Here is a 21,547-nt window from a genome sequence, read left to right on the forward strand (position 1 = left end):
TAGAGCATACAGAATTACACTATAATTATGTTGCCACACCTATTTCTAAAATGCATTGTGTGAACCTCGTCCATATCGCAATCGAGAGGATCCAAAACCCCACAACATTTTAAAACAATACTTTATCTTATGTAACAAGGATACATATATCATCTTATAAAAAAGAGAAATGATTGTTTCTGAAAGCATTTCTTACAAGCTCTTGGATACACATAGTAAATAATCAATGATCTTGAGTTATTAGAAAATCATCAACGAGCTGAGAAAATGACAGGGGAGGTTGCATTGGTATTTTCCAAAATACAGACATGTTTTCTCCCAGCAACATCAAACAATCCCCTAATTTAACTCATTTATCCACAGGATTCACAGCTGCAGAACTCACTAGCTCTCTTCCTACAGTCAAACACCATTTTAAAATCCAAGCTTGGTGCCATCTAATTCCTATTTCTTTACTTCATCAGTCTTGTCCCCCATTCCTTTCAGTCTTGGTGATGACCTGCACTGTGGCCCTTAAACCTTCACCTGGGTTTCTCAATACAAAATAATGGAGAGAACTCAACCCTCTACAACCTGGAGTCACCTCTCCGTGACTAAAGTTCAATATTGTGGAAGATCCCATTTTCTGAACCTTTGAAACTGAAGGAACATTCTGAGCTCTGAGTATAGAGGAGGGTATTAAGAGATGACAGGAATGTGGAGGTGTGAAACACCAGCTGTTCACAAGATTTGTCAACATTTTATTTTCCAAAATTGTGCCCTTTTATCTCCTCCTGTCCTGAAGGTGCTGACTCATGATCAGAAGTTGGTTTAACTGGTGCTGAATGCCCTCCAGTATCGCACTCGACTGCCCATTCTCCATGTGTGAGCCTTGGCAAGTGTCGGCAGCTGACCAGGCACGGGCAACACCAGGACCGAGTCTGATCAAGTCCTCCAATATCCAATTTCAGCAAGAGTCATTGGATGGTGACCAGGAGCAGGCTAATGTTGCCCTTCCCTAACTCAGGGCGACTGCTCACAGCAGGCGACACTTTCTACTGCAAGCACCTTTATGTCATTAATGGGACTTTACACGGCAAGGTGCAAAAGATATTTCTAAGTTTTCTTGGGTGATGCACAGTGGGGTTCACTGGTGTGATGAAATGTTTTACCGAATAATACGACGTTGTTGATTAATTTCATCTGTGCAAATTGACACTCTTGATTACTGTGTTTGAAATGATGCTTAAAGACTAGTGGAACAATGGCACAGGAAATGCGTAACATTGTGTTCATTTACTTTGATATTCACATTTAGGAAGTTATAGAGAAAACCCTTTTGCAATCATAGAATCATAGAATCATGGAACAGTACAACACAGAAGGAGACCATTCGGCCCATCGAGTCTGCGCCGGCTCTTTCGAAGAGCAATCCAGTTAGTCCCACTGCCCCGCCCTTTCCCCATATCCCTGCAATTTTTTGCCCTTCAAGTATTTATCCAATTCCCTTTTGAAGGCTGCTATTGAATCTGTAACCACCGCCCTGTTCTTACACAACAACTCTTACAGAAAAAAAGATGCACAACAGTTGACACAATCTTCCGGCACCCAAAGGGTTAACGCCGCTTGAACACCTCCTTTACTCTCTCTTTAAGCAGAGATCACACCGACCAAGCAGATTTATCTCCTCACAAGACAGGGGATACACTTAACTCCTTCACGGATGTAACACGCCAATATTCCCACACAAAAGCACCAATATGTGCCACCAACGGAAAGCGCCCACTTCTGTAAGCGGGTGAGGTGCGGCTGCCATCCGCCACCACAAGAGCGCACGGAGGCATGAGCTTGAAATTCCCATTACTAGAACTACAGGCCCTCCGCACGGAGCTCCAACCGTGCAGCCTTAATGACCAACACCTCGCAGCCGATCACATTACACAAACCCGATCGCAGAACCGAATTCTATAATAAACATTAAACCCCATCTGCAGACTAGCTGAAGCCAACAGCCTGAACCCTGTGTAAACTAGAAGATGATTACAGAGCAGATGGGCAGCACGCGGTCACTGTGCCAGAAACACTAGCTGCCCTACAGGTGACAGTACAAAAAGCTGGATCGTGTTTCCCTCTTACCTTCATCTCGTTTCCTCTTAGCCTCGCCATTCGATCGTGGAATGCCCAGAATCCCGTTGATGGAGTAGGATCCCACGGGATCATTGGATGCGGAGGATACAGGTGGAGAGTTTGTGCTGGGGACTGAAAGGAATCAATTATTTTTTTTTTAAAGTTGTGTTTTCACAGCACACTCAACACTTTAACCTGCTATGCTCTACAACCTGCTTTGGCAAAGCCAGCTGAGCATGTAATGGTTATAAACGAGAATGAACAACATTCTATAACACTCATAAACCAAGAGGCTAATCAGCATGGAGTATAACCAAAAATAATTTGCGTATTGCCAAGTGGACAGGAGCACCTCCTGATGTAATATTAAGACAAACAGGCTAGGAGGTTTCAGGTTCTATTCCCTGAGTTAACTGATGGTTAGTTGGGCAGCGTTAGGGGGCTTCAGTTGTTCGCAGTGCCGCTGAATTAGGGAGGGGGGGGGGAATTAGCCAGGGTACCCACACACGCCTGATTGCTGTCCAGTGACCTCTCCCGTAAAATGCATGTTAGGTGAATGCTGAGTGAAGATAGGGTCGGATTCGGCTGTGATACCTTCCAGAGACGAATAGCCGGCCAATACTCACTGTCAAGGCTCAGACGTGAATAAAGGCCACTCGAGCAAGGTATTGGAGGGCAGCTGGTTCCCCAGAGATCTGCAGCCCACTGAGTGGAAACATCTGGTGGGAACGGGGAGACAAAATTGGGAAAAAGAAAAATTGTAATTAAAAAGGAAGTGAGTCATCTCAGTCTGTACATTGAATCTCTGACAATGAAACTGAAAATATTATAATTAATAGGGGTTTGAAGCAAACAATATGTTATTGGGTTTCAGAGAGATGACCGTATAAGGGCACTAAAAGCAACATAGTTCATTCAGGTAGACTGCCTATGTTCATGGGTCAAGTAATTTTCTCCCTAACCCTGGATGGCTACAGTGGCATGGGTACTGAAAGTCCTCCAGTACCTGGCCCATGTGGCCACCCTTACATGTGTGAGTCTTGGCAGCGAATGTGGAGCCCTGGCTGATTTTTCATCTCCCTAGCCCAAGGTGCTCCAATTCAACCCACCAACAAACTCCTCGTGGACCAGCGATTAAGTCTGGGGCCTCTCGATCCAGATGGCTCTGTCTCTCATCAGGCTGTACAACTGCCCAGGAAGCCATAGGCCAAGCATCCGGCTGTGATGCCTTCCAGAGGCGAATAGCCGGCCAAGACTCACTGTCAAGGCTCAAGCATTTGAATGAAATAACAGGCTCACCCCACTTTCGCAAGTGCCAGAGAGCTGCTGATACCTGTGAAAGTGTGGCTCAGCATTAGCCAGTGTCCGTGGGAAAGGAGGGGTGGAGGGAGGGGAGGGAGGGTAACCAGGAGAGAACTGGGAGGTGGGAAGTCTCCTTTAACAGACAGCTCATTGTTTTTCTATCACCCTCTTGCCCTGGTTCAGTGAAAGAAGCTCCAGCCAGCGCTAACCTCAATTTAGGTTTCAACTGCAAGGGATTTTTTTTTAAACTTAAATGACATCTCACAGCGAGACCACACTCAGTGGCCTAACCATATGGCATGAAGTTCAGTAAAAACAATTAAATAATTATCAATAATTAATTAATAGGCAACATTTGACATAATCACAACTGGAGCATGGTGGTAATATAAGCGTGTCTGTGCAATTGTGTCGTATCACTGAACAGGTTAAACTTACACTGTGTCTGCGTGTTGTCACCCTCTCTCTCGCTGCATGTCTATGAGCAGATATGACCCTACTGAGGTATCTTTTGCTAACTCCTATTTTCAGGGTCCTTCAGCGACCACTCGTTGCAGGCAATTCATGGAGGAACCTCATCAGGAGCAGGGGCAGCTGACTGGAGTGAGAAGCAACTCGGTCTGGTCAAAAGTAGCCCAGCCAGCCAGCCAGCAGCAGCAGAATCTGGTGGGAGACTGCACCAGAACCACCCAAATACATAAGGCAGCCATTTACTTTAGTCTTTGTTCCCGCAGGCATGAGACAAAGCTAGCTTGGCAGCTGGCGCTCTCTGCCTCCGGAGGCAGGGCTGCAATGTAATGGGACATCAGAGCATGCCAGGCCACTGTCCCTTCAACTAATTTCTCCTGTGCTGCCCCTGACCCTCACTCGACGTTGCCAAGTTCATGTTGAGGTTGCTGACTGGCCCCAACCTCACTGGACTCGCTTCATTTTAAAACACGTCACACAAAATAGAGGCCAGAAGTGACTGGTTGTGATATTGGCAGATAAACACTTGCGTATGATGTTACTCTATCACAGTAACCCAGTGTGTTAATGCCCTTAGTTAAAAGAGCAGACATAGTCATTTAGCATGAATGTGTTAAGCTTATGTACAGTTTTTTTATATATATGCGTGTGTGTATAGCATATATGTGTGTGTATAATATAGATGTGTATATGTACATATGTGTATATATATATATATATATATGCGCATGTGTATAATGTTTGTAGTGTATTTGTGGTGTATATAATATATATGTATGTGTGTGTATATATGTGTGTGTGCATGTATTTATGTGTAGCATGTGTGTATATATATATTTTGCATTATACAATATGACTAAAAACAGTAGTGTGACTGACAGGTGAAACAATCAGCCTCCTGTCTTCAGTTACAGGCTGCTGTATTCCTGTATTGTTCAAATAGATCTGTGTGATCTTGCCGTCAGTAACTGCTCCATTTTGTGGGAGTGTATGCATGGCGTCTCACTGTGTTGTAACTGTAAAATTACACCAATTACCCCGGCCAAGATAATCTACAAATCTTCCCAGTAGGAGCACCGTCTGTGAAAACAAGTGCGAAGCAATTGGGACCCCCAGCTTTAACTTCTGCAGGCCCTCACCATGTTTATCAAGAATCACTCCCTGTCCAGACAGTTAACTCCCACCATCGCCCGGCTGTGTTGACCTTGAATTCCTCAATGTACAAACATCCCTCAAAGGCCCGCTGGGTAAAGGCACTGACTAATGTAGTACTGAGCCATTACAGACCAGGTTCCAGGGTGGACTACTGGTCTGTCCTCTGAGTTAAGTGATCTCAGACAAGGTTGGGTAGGGGTCCCACAATCTATCCTATCATTATTGAGCTGGAAAGGGGGAAACTCAGCCAGGGCTCCTGCTCGTGATCACTGACCTCTGCTGCATTTAGAGGGTGAGGATGGGTTCAAGCTTAGCTGTGATGGCCTCCATGGTTGGATAGCCTGCTGGCGCTCAGTGCCTAGGCTCATATTTGAAGAATGGGCAATGGAGTGAAATGCTGAGGGCTTCCCGCACCAGTGGAGCTGTACCCCAGCCACAGGTCCCACTTACAGGGGAGGAGGGAAGGAACTGTGCGGATGGGTGAGGATTGGAATGAATAACCTTATTATGCCAGAGGGGTAATTCCATAGCTAAACCAGGGCATTAGCTGCCACCTCCCCCTGTGTACCAAGAAGCACACTATACAGAGGACTAATTTTAGCAGCCCCTATTTTGGTTGATCTAGAACCCTCTGCCGATGGCTGCTATTGGTGTTGAAATATGGTAGTCTCAAAGCCTGGACTGATAAACTCCAAACATAGATTATTTGCCTGAATTATTACAGTCAAATTGGGAGATAATCTGCGTTTTACAAATGAAGAAGAGACATGGGGTGAGTGGCCCTTCTGCTTTTTGAGATCTGGGCGTCACACTGTCCTTTCACCTTTGGGACTTGCCATTGAATCCAGCCAGGAAGAGTAGGTTAAAATCTCCTCTAATAACTGTACAGAATGAGCTCTGCTTCCTGGTGACTGTGAATCCACAGCAGTAAGCTCCCCATTGTTTACCATGAATTGGCAATTTCATTCAAGAGGTCACAAGTACGGCGGGTGTGAGAAATGGAAAATGTCCCACTGGTACAGAAAGTGCTGCTGGCAGCTTAGCGCACCTAGTATAACACTCTCACCTCCAGGTTAGACCCACTGCACAACTTAAGCACCTGCGCCAGTAATATCCGTGGGAGTTCTCCCGATCTCTCGCCTGACCTTCACTGGAAGATCGGCAGAAATGCCGCAGAAACTGTGTCAACAGCCATTTACACCAATCCCCTGGGGTTCCTATTGATTACAGTGAGCGACCGGCAGAACTCCCACAGAAATTCCACCCCATAATCTAGACTGATGCTGCAGCGCAATGCGTAGGGAGTGCTGCATTGTCAGAAGTGCCGTCCTTTGGATGAGACATTAAACCGAGACCCTGAATCCTGTTCAAGGTGCTGCAGCAGTATCTGAGGGAGCGCTAACCAAGATTCAACCCTCAACTGATCATTAATCTCATTGCTGTTTGTGGGAGTTTCCAGATGCAAAATGGCCACCACATTCACCTACATTGTAACAGCTACCGCACTTCAAAGTAATTCATTGAATGCAAAGTGCTTTGATAAGGTGTTATATGAATGCAAGACTTTTTTTCTCGATGACCACAAACCAATCACAGTTTGATTTTAATTGTAAAATGTAGAAACATAATGACCAGCTTTAAAAAGCTAAAAGGCCATGCAGTATTCATAGGGTTAAGTGCATTCCTGTTTTTACAAAGCAATTGGGTATCATTGTGCATTTAAGAGTTAAGATCGTTTTTACAGGGGATATGTTATGCAGATAGGTGCATGTATATATTAAGCATATCTATGAAACATTGTGCATTGTTGGCTCTCGCTAACTTTACTGGCCTGTGCAGCTATCTTTTTTTTAAATTGTATCACACATTTTCATTATAAAGTATCAGTGACTGTATAGAATTATAGAATGACACAGCACAGACAGAGGCCATTCAGCCCATCATGCCTGTGCCAGCTCTTTGAAAGAGCTATCCAATTAGTCCCACGTACCTGCATTTTCTCCATAGCCCTGCAATTTTTTTGCGTTCAAGTATTTATCCAATTTCCTTTTGAAAGCTACTATTGAAAGCTTCCACCGCTCTTTCAGGCAGCGCATTCCAGATCACAACAACTCGCTGCGTAAAAATTTTAATTTTCATCTCCCCTCTGGTTCTTTTGCCAATTACCTTAAATCTGTGTCCTTTGGTTACCGACCCTTCTGCCACTGGAAGCAGTCTCTCCTTATTTACTCTATCAAAACCCTTCATAATTTTGAACACCTCTATCAAATCTCCTCTTAACCTTCTCTGCTCCAAGGAGAACAACCCCAGCTTCTCCAGTCTCTCCGCATAACTGAAGTCCTGTATCCCTGGTACCATTCTGTTAAATCTCCTCTACATTCGCTCTAAATCCTTGACACCCTTCCTAAAGTGTGGTGCCCAGAATGGTTTCACACTATAAACGTGTGCAGGCAAACAACGCGCACTCTGTACTCCCCTGTACTTCTGCTAAACATAAAACGGCAGAGCCAGAGTGTATAGGGTTATGTTGGTGAAAAAGGGGTTAAATTCGACACATGTGAAATGATTGGCATTTCTTCCCAGGTCTGTTTTCTCTCTTACCTATTGTGTGGCCTGGTGCAGTGACTGCTGTCGCAGGTCCATCCGGTGAGGGGTGGAAGGGCTGCTGCACTTTGGTCCGAATGATCCTGCAAACAAACCATGAAATCACATCAATTCACCTCAATGATCAGGGCGACTGACTACCTGGCCGCGGATAATCTAGTTGTCTGGCGTGTAAGGAGCCGAAGCTCCCCAGGCAGAACTCCCAGAGTCAAGGCTGCGTGAGGCGCCTGGTGCTGGGCGAAAAGGATGTGATTTAATTGATCCGAGGCTGGAGAAAAGTTGAGAATTAGTTGCAAGCCCAGTAATGCAAATAGAAAGCTATAAATTATTTGTGACAGGAATGCAATAGTGCTGTAATGCTGCTCGCAAGCCTTGTCCTATCACAGGATCCCCTGTACTAATGACACTTTGAAAGGGGTTCGCTCCCAATGAATTTTAAGCTGATCGTGTGCGGGCCTGTTATCATCTGAGCCAAGAAAGAGCGACTGTGGGGACAGTAGTCCTTGCTTCTGAATGATAACAGGCATCCTACAGTCGTGTAAAAAAAAAGTTCTTTTTTTATATAGCGATTTATTCCAGTAATTCTTTTTACAAAAAAAAATGCTATTTTTATGGGGAATATAAAAGCTTATTTCTCACTGTTTGGCGCAATGGATTGTAAAACCATCCCGTTAATAATTAAACGGGGGGGGGATCAAAATGTTTGAAATGTGTAGAATCCTCCCTTCTCAATGAAAGAGTTTGGGGTTTGTAAATTAATTAACACAAGACAGAGACACACTAATGTTTTGTTAAATAATGGCTTATCCTTTTGTTATTGTGACCCTCCCCAGCCTGTTTCTCCTTTGCTACCCCTTCCCCTCCCCAAGGCATTGACTGTCACCCTTTGGTCCCGTGAGCCTCCCGTTCCTCGACCAAGTGGCCCTGCCTCAATGCGCGCGACCCGTGGCATAAAGGGCTATTCCACCATGGGGGGTTCGCCGCCGTGCCCTGTCGCCCTGTCCTCGAGGGACTTGCGCACTGTCCAGTGTGGGGCATTGTGATCAGGAACAGGAGCTCAGGTTTCATGCTCCTCATTGCTAGCCCAGGGCCCCGTGGCCAATTTGCGGTAGCCCCTAGCCCCTAGCAGCCTGTCTTGAGGTCGGCTAACACACCACAGCAGTTTTACAGGACCCTTTACCAGCTGAGCCATGGGGACAGCTCGCTTTAAATACATTCTTCTAAACTCTGTTCCTTCTATAATATTTAAAAGCTGACTTTTTTCCCCTCCATGTTACTGCGTGACCTCTAACACTTGGGATCCCTGGTAGGAGTTCATATAAAAACAAGTCAATATACATCAAACACTCATTGATTTTAATGGCCACAAGATCGCCCACAATCTCCCTAGTAATGTCCTTGGGGCTACACGACCAAAGCTACAGGACTTATCAAAAAACATGTATCAATATTTTATTTGGATTTTCAAATTCCTCCATAACTGTTATTTGACCTATTGACTCGCGCCAGCCACATAAATTCACCGACTTTATTCGGAATCCATGTCGTGGATATTGAATAAGCAATTTAGAAGGGTGAATTAATGAGCTGGCCGTTGCGGAAAATTCCCTGAAGAAATATTAAAATTGCTTTGAGTCGGGATCAATAGCATCGAAAGAAGGACTTGTTTTTTTTTAATGGCCACCAGCCGCTTGGTTCTAATTCCTGACTGTAATGCAACAACAAAGTGAAGCCTTGTCTAGTTGTAATCTTTAAAAATTCATGCAGGGAGAGCGTTTAACTACAATGTGTACTTGCCAATGTAATGATCTGAGATAATCGGTGTATATTGAATTAAAAGCCAACACTGCAAAGCAACGCCCTTTCATTAAGGCGAAAAAAATACATTTAATTGTATTTCTGCATTCTAATCTTCTGTATAAACACCAGCCCCCGCAGCCAACTCGATTTCTTTCAACCCCACTCCAATTTAATTGAAGCTGAAAAGTTTTACAAACGTTCTCTAATGCGATTAATCCACACTTAGAATGTATCACACACGTATGTTGGAAGCTGTTCGAATTGCCCTTATGAGCGACCACGGTGCATGAAATGAATTTTTTCCAGCCTTATTTTTTTTTAAACACACACTGAAATTCCCCGTGAAACGCTTGCCCCGGATCTCCAAAGATCTCATTAAAATGTAATGCTGATGCCAGCACTAAAAAGCAGAACACTCCAAGCAAAGTTCATTACTGCAGTCCAGCAGCCTGTGCCATGGCACTCTCCCTCTCTCTCTCTCTCTTCCACATTCCCTTCTTCTGAGCACAACCTCCTTCGAAATGCACCTTGTCATGTTTCGATAAAACAGGATGCATTTTCAAATACGATTTTTTTTTTTTACTTTTTTGGTTTAACACACCCAATCTCAGTGATTTTCAACGTTTGAAATTTAAGAAAGGGGGAAAATGCAACGCTTTTCTGAACATTACAAGGCCGGGATTGTTGGGAGTTTAGCGACGGTCTGGTGGCGGAGGAGTAACAGCGAAAGCCCCGGGGTGGTGGGTGACTCGAGGCTCGGCTGGTTAGAGAGGGAAGGGGAGGGGAGATTACACGTTACTGTACACCCGAGGATGCTCAATCCCAGCCTCAAATCCGGAGCAAGACCCCCTCCAAAAATAAGTGTTGGAGAACTGTTGTTTCAAACACCTGTTAGACGCTTAAATAAGTGCAACTTGCTGGAAATAAATAGAATTGATTTTTTTCCCTTCTCTGTATAAAAGTGGATCTATTGAACTAGTTTTAATTTAATCACAAACGGATATTTTCCGTCACGGGTATGAGGTGTACATTAAACCCTGGGGGCCGACACTGCTCCTTAACTACTGTTAGTTTGTATTTTACAATATACTCTGTGAGAGTTGTGGAGAAGCCGAGGCAATCCGACTAGCTTTTCCTTCTCCAATCATTCAAGAATAAAATCAGAGGCAAAGGATAATTTATTGATCTTTCCCCAATTCCGACTTCCGCCAGTCCGGCAAGAGTTCCACACAGGAAGAAAAGTTCCCAAAAAAATTCAAACCTTCGAATGTTGCCTGACAACACTCATGTGCAGCGCCTCGGGGCGTTTTATTACATTGAAGGCGCTATTTTAATACAAGTTGTTGTAAAAGTGTGGATTTGCCACGGCAAAAATTTAAACAATTTTAGATCGAATTCTCTGTGTGTGTGACAACATGTAAGGAATCTCTTTCACTTGAATTGCCGGTGTAATGATATTAGTAGAATATCAGAGGACGCTGAAAGGGGGTAACGATTTCGGTTCGGTGAGATGTCTGCAGATTAATCAAAGGACATTCAGACTGGTCACCACCCAGAGATCAAAAGTAAAGCCCAGAGAAAGGGGAAACGGAACACCCAGTGTTGCAGATATTAAATCTTGGCCGGACTAGGCCGAAATCCGTCTGCGCCGACTGACAAGTTTTCTATATACTTCATTAAGGATTCCTTTATTTGTCCAATTTCAATAATTTAGGAATGAATCCGCGGAACTGGCTGTCGATCCTGTTAAAATCGGGCTTCAAAATCTGCTATTAATTGGGAGAGGTTACGGGGCAGGTGTTGGACGATGTGAAAGCTTTCTTCTTAACATGAAAAAACCCAGGCTTTCTAAAAGTTGTCAGTCTATATTCTTATCAACAGAAATAGTTTTGGTCCCAATAGCGGCTGGTGGGGAATAGTTGGGCGAGTTTTACGCTGGGGATGTGTGTGTTTAGGTCGGAGTGAGCTGGTGATTTTTCAGTGCGCGGTGTGCGGTTTCACATGGTTGAACCTCACTCTGAACTTAAGACAAAGTGTGCATTCACAGAGCAAGCCATCTCCATTACTGGTAAACATGTTTGCATTCCAGCATGATCCCAGATTCGCAAGTCCGGCCGGGTGAAGCTTTTTTATTTAAAGCGATGGGAAATAAAGAGAGAACGGAGAGAAAGAGAGAGAAGAGTGAGAGAGGAGGGTGAGATAGAGAGAGAGAGAGAGCGAGAAAACACGAGAGAGAGAGAGAGAACTGTAGAGAAGGAGAGAGCGAGAGAGATAGAAAGCAGAGAGAAGACAGACATGCACACAAAGTCCAAGGGATTGCTTTGCGGAGATTAGTTTTTCTTCGGTAGAATAAGTTTTCAACTTAGCTATCTAAAATATACGACAATAATTAATGGACCCAAGTTATGCGATGCGCCTGTGAGAAGCAGTCTCTGTAAATTCTGATTAAGGGTCTCGCTATCTTTGCAAAGAACTCTACGGATCTGGCTTATTTCGGCACTCCTTTCTCTGGCACTGCCCTTCCCGTGTTCCCATAACCCACGCCGACCGCCCCCAACCCGTCTATTTTTGTGTAAACTTCCCCCCCCCCACCCCCCCGCCGCGCTCTCCCCCGGGGTTGTTATGGGGACCCATTCCCAGCAGCTACACTTGTACTGTTAGCTGGACCGCGGCACAGGGGAGCAAGTACCAGCAACCTCCCAGGCTGCAATCTTTAAATCAATGTCCTTATAGACCCTCCTTAATAGTTTACATTTCCACCAGTTTGCAATTATATTAAACAGCGAAAAGGGCAATGCATCCGGGTCTGATCCACCTGCCTTCCATTGATATTGCTGTATAATTCACCCTGGTCCCAGGTGAGTTCAGAAGGGAGGGCGGCATTCCTGGTATTTACTGTGTTTTCATTAGGAGCCCATGTTTCAAAATTAAAATTACTTGTTGGCCGATTACATATACTTCTAGATTACTCTCATTGCATTGTGTATATATATATTATAATAAACAGACACTGTCCCTGGCGTGCTTAGCCCCTTTGAAGAAGCCTTGTGTTTGCAACTGATTTTGTTTTGGGGACAGAACGTTCAGTCCCTCTTGACCATATCAGTGAGACAGATTAATGTTCCCGGTGTTTCATCATTGAGATTTCATTTTTCTTTATATAATCTGCCAGGTACTTCCTCTGCCTCCGTTCCTCTCTCCATCTCTCCTTCACTGTGTTCTCGTGGTTAGATTGGTTGAACGGCTGTTTGGTTGGCTTAATCTCATTATTCCTATATTTACAATGAGGGTCGGTTTGGACAATTTCCTCTCCACTTCCTTAAACTTCCTAATTAATATCGCACAGATGAAATCAGTTTGACGCACGTATTCTTGATGAAATATACCTACTTCCTGATTTACCAAATAATAGGTATTGGGTTATAACTACATATAAACCTAATTATTAGAACATAATATCTGCATCAGTTATAGGACAATTCTCTCGTGTTCTGTATTTATTTGTGTATATTCATTTTTAACATTATAAATTAAGGCTTCCTATTTTATTCTCTGTGGTTCTGGAGGCAGTTTTGCCCCTTTCTTCCCCCCTCCTTTTCCCCGGGGCTGTACCTGTTGATGGAGCTAACGCTGGGCACACTGTCGTTGTCGCAAATCCCCTCGGCCAGCAGCCGGTCGCGAATCTCCCAAGCGAACATGGTCGGGTTCTGGCGCTTGTACTCGGCTATCTTATCCACTACTTTTGGGGTAGCGACCTTGGGTTTGGAGCCCCCAATGACTCCGGGCTTGATGCTGCCCGTCTCATAGTATCTGATAGGGGAGAAAAGCCAGATAAACGAAAAAAGATTACAAGTAAAACTTCAGCAAAGTATGGCTTCATTCCCGCTCTAGTATAGCGTTTAAACTAGGAGCAGGAAACTGCATTAGACATTCGTTTGTTATAATTGTATATAGGAATTATATATATAATATTAATTACACAATTGCTGTATCTCTTATATAATTAAATTTAAGGACACGCCAGCAAAACTCGACCTCACTCGTTATTTACAGCCTCATAAAATGGATAGGGAACAGTAAAACGCAAAATAAATCAGTGTGTGTATGCAAAAGTATTAACCTATCTGTGGTACAGTCCTCCCTACTCTGAAAAACCCCGTCACGTCGCTGGGAGATTAGAAAGCTAAAGGCACCGATGCACATCCTTTTCTTTTTTTTAATGGGGAAACAATTTTAGTAAGGGTATAATTAATATGAAAAATTGACAAGACTTTGAGCACCGAATTCTGCCTTTGGTGAAGGAGCGAGGGGTGGGTGGGGGGAAGCGAGAATCAGAAGCCTTCAACCAAGAGAGCGAAATAGAAAGGGGAAGGCAGCGCGAAGGGGCAGGAAGAGATTAGGGACAAGAGGAAGTCAAGAGATTTTAAGCACCGCCGCTGGTTGTGCCTATGAAAGTGTATTTATTTTCTAAAGTCCTGAGGTTCGGTTCGTTAAATGTGCCGAAATTAAAGGTCTTTATCTATAGGTGATGCTTCTTTTCAATCCTCCCTGTATTATCTGATGTGAAACCTGAATCCAGGCGCACATGTCACAGTGTGAACAAGGATTGTATGGCTGGCTGCCGCAGAGTCTTATTTACCCCACTGTCACGGAAAACAGGCCTCCCAGCCTCAGTGTGTTTTATGGTAAAGAATGGTGCAACAGGGCAGGTTAGATTGTTAAAATTCACAAATAGGAAAAAAAAGACAATAAGTAGCGCGCTGTTTGATTTCCACTATAAATGGAAGGTGAAATCTAACTAACAATCCAAGACCGAGTGTAATTCTAGCGCGGGTTTAACTCCGTGTAAGTGGGCTCAGTAACTACAGCGGGTTAAACCAGGGAACGCACCATGCATTAATGTTTTAGGCTATGGACTCCCAATGTGCACACTGGATATTGTAGAGTTAATGTTTTAAGGTATAAACACACCCTTGAAAGTAAAGAGCGAATATGTCCAGTGTCCAGACTGGATAACATTGGACTGATTCTTAGGGTTCACTGGGACCAGTGGATAATACCAACACCTTGTTTTCCCCACTGTGCACATTCCCAATGGCTACACTAAGCTGTTTTAACTGCACGCATGTATTCACGTTGCCCACTATACAATCGCTGATGTTAGGACACTAAATGCTCAGCGTGGTACGGGCAATTTGAGAGTTTCTCCATTGCTCCCCTATGCCAATTGCAGCGTGTTTCACTTCGAATACAATAATGACTTTTAGTTATCACTTCGCTCAATTATAATTCAAATAAAATCGCCACTCGGTTAGGTTAAAATGACAGCGAACAACAATTATTCGTTTGAAGATTTTAATGTTAGTGAATTGTGTGCCTGACTCCTGTTTCACTAGAGACGAGTCACTCGCAGTCCAGACCCGCATTCGGCTCACATGCAGTGACTTTGTCAAAGGACAGCTCACTTAATGCTGAGACAATAGTCATTAAAGATTTTACACTGGGCCCAAGTTTTAATTTCCAAAAAAGTTGTTATTGGTTTAATGGCATCTTCTCTATCCGTTCAGCTTCTTTTGAATTGCTAAAATACCTCAGTAGTTACATTTATATATATGTAATTTTAGGGAAACGGCATTTCTTAGTAAAGGAGAAGTGGTTTAATCCTGGTTTGAAGGAACCTGTTACTCCGAAGTAATGGGCCAGGCCGTGGGGTTCTACTCTTAAGGGGACAGAGTAAATCAAAACGAACGAAAACGAACTCAATTCCACCTGTTCCACTGAAACTGCAACTATTTGCATAAACCACGTCAATCTCGCCTGGCAACGAACTGCAAATCCTACCCCCACCCCTAAATTTATTCCACTTCTGGTTTGCAAGTGATTCCTTCCGTTACAGTCGATCTGATCTACTTAATGCTAAAATGTGTGCACAATTAGGAGTGGCAGTTCTAAAATGCTTCGCATATTCAACCGGTTTGGTGCTAAGGAGAGATTGTAACTGCTTTTACATGTAGCTACCCACCCACCTTCTGTCTGTGAGTGTCTGAGCCTGAGTCTGCACTCAACTGTTCGCCTATTATTCTTGGTACTTTCTCTCTGTCTCTGGATTGCCTTTCACATTTACTTTGGACTTTTCATATGTTTCCTGAGCGTTCTGACTTGCCTTAAAACTCTTTGGTGATTCTATCCATACTTTTGATTTAAAAAATAGTGACTGTTTTATTCCCGCTGTTAATTGCTTTCGTTACAAAAAGCATTTGAATTGTATAAGGCAAAAAACGAAATTGCTGATCAGTACATGCTTGGAAGTAGATTGGAGCATAAATTGATTTCGTTTTATGGGTCCTCTGTGTTGGAGCCACTGACCAATCTCTCATTTTAATTCTGGGATTATATACACAAAATATTAATCGGAAAATCATTCTGTTTAGTGTTTCTTTTCTCTCTGGCAGTATCACCCCTCACCTGCCCAATATCTTGCTGACACAGCCGTGGCTGACCCGCAGTTGCCGGGAGATGTCGCAGGGTCTGACTCCTTGGTGTGCCAGTTCCACGATGCGCTGCCTCACCACGTCTGGAAGGGGCCTGCCATTCACAAACACTCCTCCCAGCTGATTCACACCCCCATGCCCTGCAAAACACACACAACTGAACTCATCCCAGGTAGAACTGCAACCTGAAAGAGAGAAAAAACAAAGAGAAGGGGGGCGAAAAGAAGAAAAGGAGGAGTGGCAAAAAAAAAAGCAAAAGAATGGAACAGGGGAGAGAGGGAGGGAAGGAGGAGGAACAGAAAAAAAAGAACGAGAGGAAAAAAGAAATCGAAAGCATGGAATAAAGAAATTACATATATGTGGACACGTGTAGCAAAGCATACCGATACACATTTAACTTCACACATTAAATTAAAAGGCACATGAAATGCCATCTTTTAAGACTATATTATTTTAATTTACTGATTCATTCTGTCTTTTAAGGAAAACAAAAGCACATATATTTAACCAATAAAACAAAATCTCTGATACCATCCGACTAAATTACTGTATCTATTACAATATGCCGTAGCAGCTTAAACTGACAGAATTATTCAACATACTTTGAAAAAGGAAAATGATATGACTTAAAAAAACTATGTATAAAACTTTGAATTAGGTTCCATGTTTATTCTGGAACGGGTGTTGATTATATAGTGAGTGTGTGTGGGTGTGACTAAGTGTGTGCGTGTGTGAGTGTGAGTGTGACTGTGTGTGTGTGAGTGAATGTGTGTGAGTGTGTGACTGTGTGTGTGTGCGAGAGTGTGTGTGTGTGTGACTGTGTGTGTGAGAGTGTATGTGTGTGTGAGTGTGACTGTGTGTGAGTGTGTGTGAGTGAATGTGTGTGAGTGTATGTGTGTGTGTGTGTGAGTGTGTGTGACTGTGTGTGTGAGAGAGTGTATGTGTGTGTGAGTGTGACTGTGTGTGAGTGTGTGTGACTGTGTGTGTGAGAGAGTGTATGTGTGTGTGTGTGTGACTGTGAGTGTATGTGAGTGTGTGTGATAGTGTATGTTTGACGGAGCGGTAAGACGGTCTGTTTGTTGAACGGCACGCTGGTATTTGTGCGGAAATGGTGTATAAAGCAGCAAATTACAACAGTGCCGGATTCCCTCGCTGCAGGGCTTCATAGAGCCCGCTGAAAATTTCTCTGTCTCGGTTTCCTCTGTTTCTCCTATTGTGTGTGTGTATCCCCTTTACTGGGGGTACACGGGTTAAGCATTCTCTCACTGCCCTGCTCTGAAGGAGACTTAGCAATTTCATCGAGAGAAAAGATTTACAAGACAACAAAATGATAGGCAATTTCAGCACCGGCACTATGAAGTGAGAAGGGCTTATATATATATTAAAAAAATATTATATATATAGATGTGTTTCTACATGGCATATAAAATGCATATCTACTGGTGTTAATGAACAGAAAACATACGTTAATATATAAGTACAAGGGACGCATATACTCGACACTAATTAATTACGTGTTCCAAATGTTCAGATTTAAATATTTGCTATGCATACATTTCATGCAGCTAGTCCTTAATAATAATTCATTGTACTTGTATGTTACAGTTTTTTTTTAAAAAGCAGGGAATGCGTAAAAATGATGTGCTATTGATTGTCGATATGCTGTTTTATAGCGAACGGGAAGAATTATATCAAACGCCTCGGTATATTTACAAGAGCGTGTCATTCTCTGAAACAAGACAAGGAGCCTTCACGTGCACACGATTGTCTTCTTGTTGCTAATGTACTTGTTTGAGGTGATTTGGAAGTTTGTGTGTGTGTGTGTAGGAGTGACCGTGGTATTTCGGCGGATCACAATTCCTCCACTTCAAACAGTAACTTATTGATGCGAGGCGACTTCGCCAAACTCTCAATTGCCCTTAAATCGACCCATGTCGGAGGATTATAAATATGGATTTTTCCGAGGAGTAGCTGGAACAGATTTTTTTAAAGTCTCTCTTTCTCTCAATCTTTATCTTCTAAAAACATTTAATCTTGGTTCTATTTTACTCAATTGTAATGGAAAAAAATCGAGTTAAAAAACATTTGCCAATTTTTCCTAGAAAATAATACTGGGAGCACGGGGTAAATATTTGCTAATGATACTTGTTTATTCGCAGTTATCCTGGGCTCTCCGATATGTGGGCTGAAGTTACTGTCTGGCAAAACTATCAGATTCAACATCAATAATTCAGACTAGCTTTGATATCTCAGATTACGGATTATTTGAAGGCCGCATCATCAAGGAAAGATTAGAATAAATAATTTAAAAACCTTTTGCGCTGTAATATCTGTTAGCGAGTCTTTTCATATATATATATAAAATATATTTTACCCGGGTTCATTTTGTAAAACAACGGCAGAATAGGAATCAATTTGTATTTTTTCAGCCTTGTGTTGCATTCTTTCGAGCTTAGTATGATTTTAAATAGTCATTTTTGTTAATTAAATATGGTACAATATATATATCTCTGTATATTTATATCTAGCTACTTATATATAAATAGATGTGTGTGTGTGTTATTGCAGTGTGTCCGTGCTGTGGTTTATGGTGTTAAGAGATTTCTGCCAGTACTATAGGGCCCTACACGTGGATAGCGGTGAAATTAGACAGTGGATAAAGGCGGCACTTCATAAATATGTTTACAATATAAAGGACCAGAGAACATTCTTTTTATTACAATTCGAACTGTCTCTTTTAAAAAAAAATAATCTCGCATGTCTACCGACTTTAACAAGCAAGTGCGAACAGCTGGAAGCCGGGAAGCAGCAAAATCCGCCAAAGCCCTACCTGTATATCCCTGACAATAACAGCGTGACAACGCGAATATTAGTGAGGACATTGGCGAAAGAAACTGGGTTAATGTGTGTGGCGAGAAAATCATCTTCGCTTTGGTATCAAGCCGAGGAGTGCGAGGGGGGAGAGGAAAGTTCACTCAACCTCCTGGAAATATAAGCAACTCCTGGGAGTGTTAATCATTCGGTTTGCAAGACTAGATTTTGCTTGTTTAATGTTCTTCAAATACTGGTGTAATATGTGCCCTGGTGTATCTGAAATTAATCTAAACAATGCGTGCTTGTATATTTAGATCTAAGTGACTGTGACAAGTAAACGTTTCCTTCTGTTTTTATATATTCGCCGTGTTAGAAAGTGCTGAGTATCTCGTTATATCTTTGTGTAAAAAATACAGTAGCAATTATAAATAGATAGCTTTATTCATTTGCGCTTTGCAGATCTAATATTTTACTTAAAATAGGTTTTACTGGCGTTAAAGAAAACACAATCAATCGCCTACTCACTGTGCATAGCTGAGAAAGGATCTGCTTTGCAATGTATATCCATGAGTGCCAGCGCTACAGAAATGAACGGGGCTGGTTCCGCCGTCTCGTCTTTTAATTAAAGGCTTACGTTAATGCAGAAAAAACATTGACTGTAAACAAGAAAACAAAACAACAACAAAACCAACAAAAAAAACTTTTTTTTTCCTTTCCTCTCTCAGCTGGTGGCGACGAGCCGGAAAATTCAAAACTAGTCCTGCAAAGAAAGTTAAGTGACCGGCGCCCCTTGTCCTCGCTCACAGTCCTCTGCACGGAGAGATGGGGGAGCGGTCGGCAATCGGACAGGTGGGACGCATGTCCGTCCACTTTTCTGAGATGTTTGTAGAGCAAACAGGCATCAGTCGGAAACCAAGGCTCGGATTTATAGACTGTTTTGGAAACGAAACGCACACGCAGTGACGGGAAATGAACGCGCGATGCGTCGTTTTTGTCAAGATTCACTGTCCTCTGAAAATTCTTTACACCTTCACTCAAATCCTTCCTTGTCCCCCTCTCTCAAGTGCGACTGACGGTGCCCTGGTTGCGCCAGTGGTAACAGGCCGGTCTGCAGGATCAGAGGGAGGCGGGTGAGCCCAATGGAGCCAGAGAGCGTGTCTCTGCTTACTTGCTGGTGCTGGTTGCAGGTTTTGAAGTGCAGACTGAAGCCCGGGCTCTGCGTGGTTCTCTCTAAAACCCTGCGCAGATTCCAGCCACTCCAGTCCCCTTTAGAAAGATGGATGACTTGTCAGACAAAGGCAATAGATTACAACACTTTGTGATTCGCCAACGCAGATTGGACCCCAAATGAGGAGGTCCCGTGATCTGCCACTCTGAGAGTCACCATTCGCAAACACATACACACACTCACATAGACACACACACACTCACTCTCTCACACACACAGACACACACTCACATAGACACACAAACACTCACTCTCTCACACACACAGACACACACTCACATAGACACACACACACTCACTCTCTCACACACACAGGCACACACTCATAGACACACACACTCACTCTCTCACACACACAGACACACACTCACATAGACACACACACTCACTCTCTCACACACACAGACACACACTCACATAGACACACACACACTCACTCTCTCACACACACAGGCACACACTCATAGACACACACACACTCACTCTCTCCACACACACAGACACACACTCACATAGACACACTCTCACACACACAGACACATTCACATAGACACACACTCACATAGACACACACACTCACACTCTCTCACACACACAGACACACTCACATAGACACACACACACTCACTCTCACACACACAGACACATACTCACATAGACACACACGCACTCACTCTCTCACACACACAGACACACACTCACATAGACACACTCACACTCATTCTCTCACACACACAGACACACACTCACATAGACACACACACACTCACACTCTCACACACATACACACACTCTCACACACACATGCACACACTCACATAGACACACACTCACATAGACACACATGCACACACACTCACACACACATGCACGCACTCACATAGACACACACACTCACATAGACACACACGCACTCACACTCTCTCACACACACATGCACACACTCACATAGACACACACTCACATAGACACACACGCACTCACAGTCTCTCACACACATGCACACACTCACATAGACACACACGCACTCACACTCTCTCACACACATGCACACTCACATAAACACACAATCTCACATTCTTTCTCACACACACAGACACACACTCACATAGACACATACACACTCACACACTCTCACTCTCCTACATACACACACTACCACTCACACACACATATATATACATATATATATATACATAGACACATATTCTCTCTCACATACACATATATACACATATACACACACTCACACTCACACTCTTTCACACTCACACGCACACGCATACACCCCAAATTCAGATTCTGAGATTCGGTTTTATTAGGGAAATTGAATTAGGAAATAGCCCGTTTGATCCAAGATAAGTGGAATAAGTAAGTGGAGCTCAGCCAAGACCAACTCTGCAGAATATCTGTACCTCTTTTACTCCGTGTCTTGCTGTATGCCCCTCCAACATAGCATATGTAATCCTGTCTATTTTCAAATTGAATTCTGCGGGAACAGTCTCTCCCTGTACATCTGTTTGTTTTAAACAGATTGACTCTTTATTACAATCAGCCTCTTCCAAAGAAGGTTATATAT

The 21,547-nt window shown here is 43.3% G+C and overlaps 1 protein-coding gene across 2 annotated transcripts in view; it reads right to left on the reverse strand.

Annotated features, from left to right (window-relative positions):
• LOC147098473 (paired box protein Pax-2-like) overlaps positions 1-20,979 on the reverse strand; it is a 473,205-nt gene extending 452,226 nt beyond the window's left edge. For both annotated transcript variants that reach the window (XM_085970221.1, XM_085970220.1), the window contains exons 1-5: positions 19,266-20,979; positions 15,901-16,066; positions 13,048-13,245; positions 7,633-7,718; positions 2,116-2,238 (exon numbers count right to left, since the gene is read on the reverse strand). In XM_085970221.1, coding sequence (XP_085826347.1) covers positions 2,116-2,238; positions 7,633-7,718; positions 13,048-13,245; positions 15,901-16,066; positions 19,266-19,308 — 616 coding nt within the window. In that variant the 5' untranslated portion in view covers positions 19,309-20,979. The remainder of the gene's footprint in view (positions 1-2,115; positions 2,239-7,632; positions 7,719-13,047; positions 13,246-15,900; positions 16,067-19,265) is intronic.
• Between the last annotated feature and the right edge of the window lie 568 nt (positions 20,980-21,547).

Source organism: Somniosus microcephalus, chromosome 29, assembly GCF_052327205.1.
Source record: "Somniosus microcephalus isolate GS21.2 chromosome 29, FLI_Smic_1.0, whole genome shotgun sequence".
Lineage (NCBI taxonomy): Eukaryota > Metazoa > Chordata > Chondrichthyes > Squaliformes > Somniosidae > Somniosus > Somniosus microcephalus.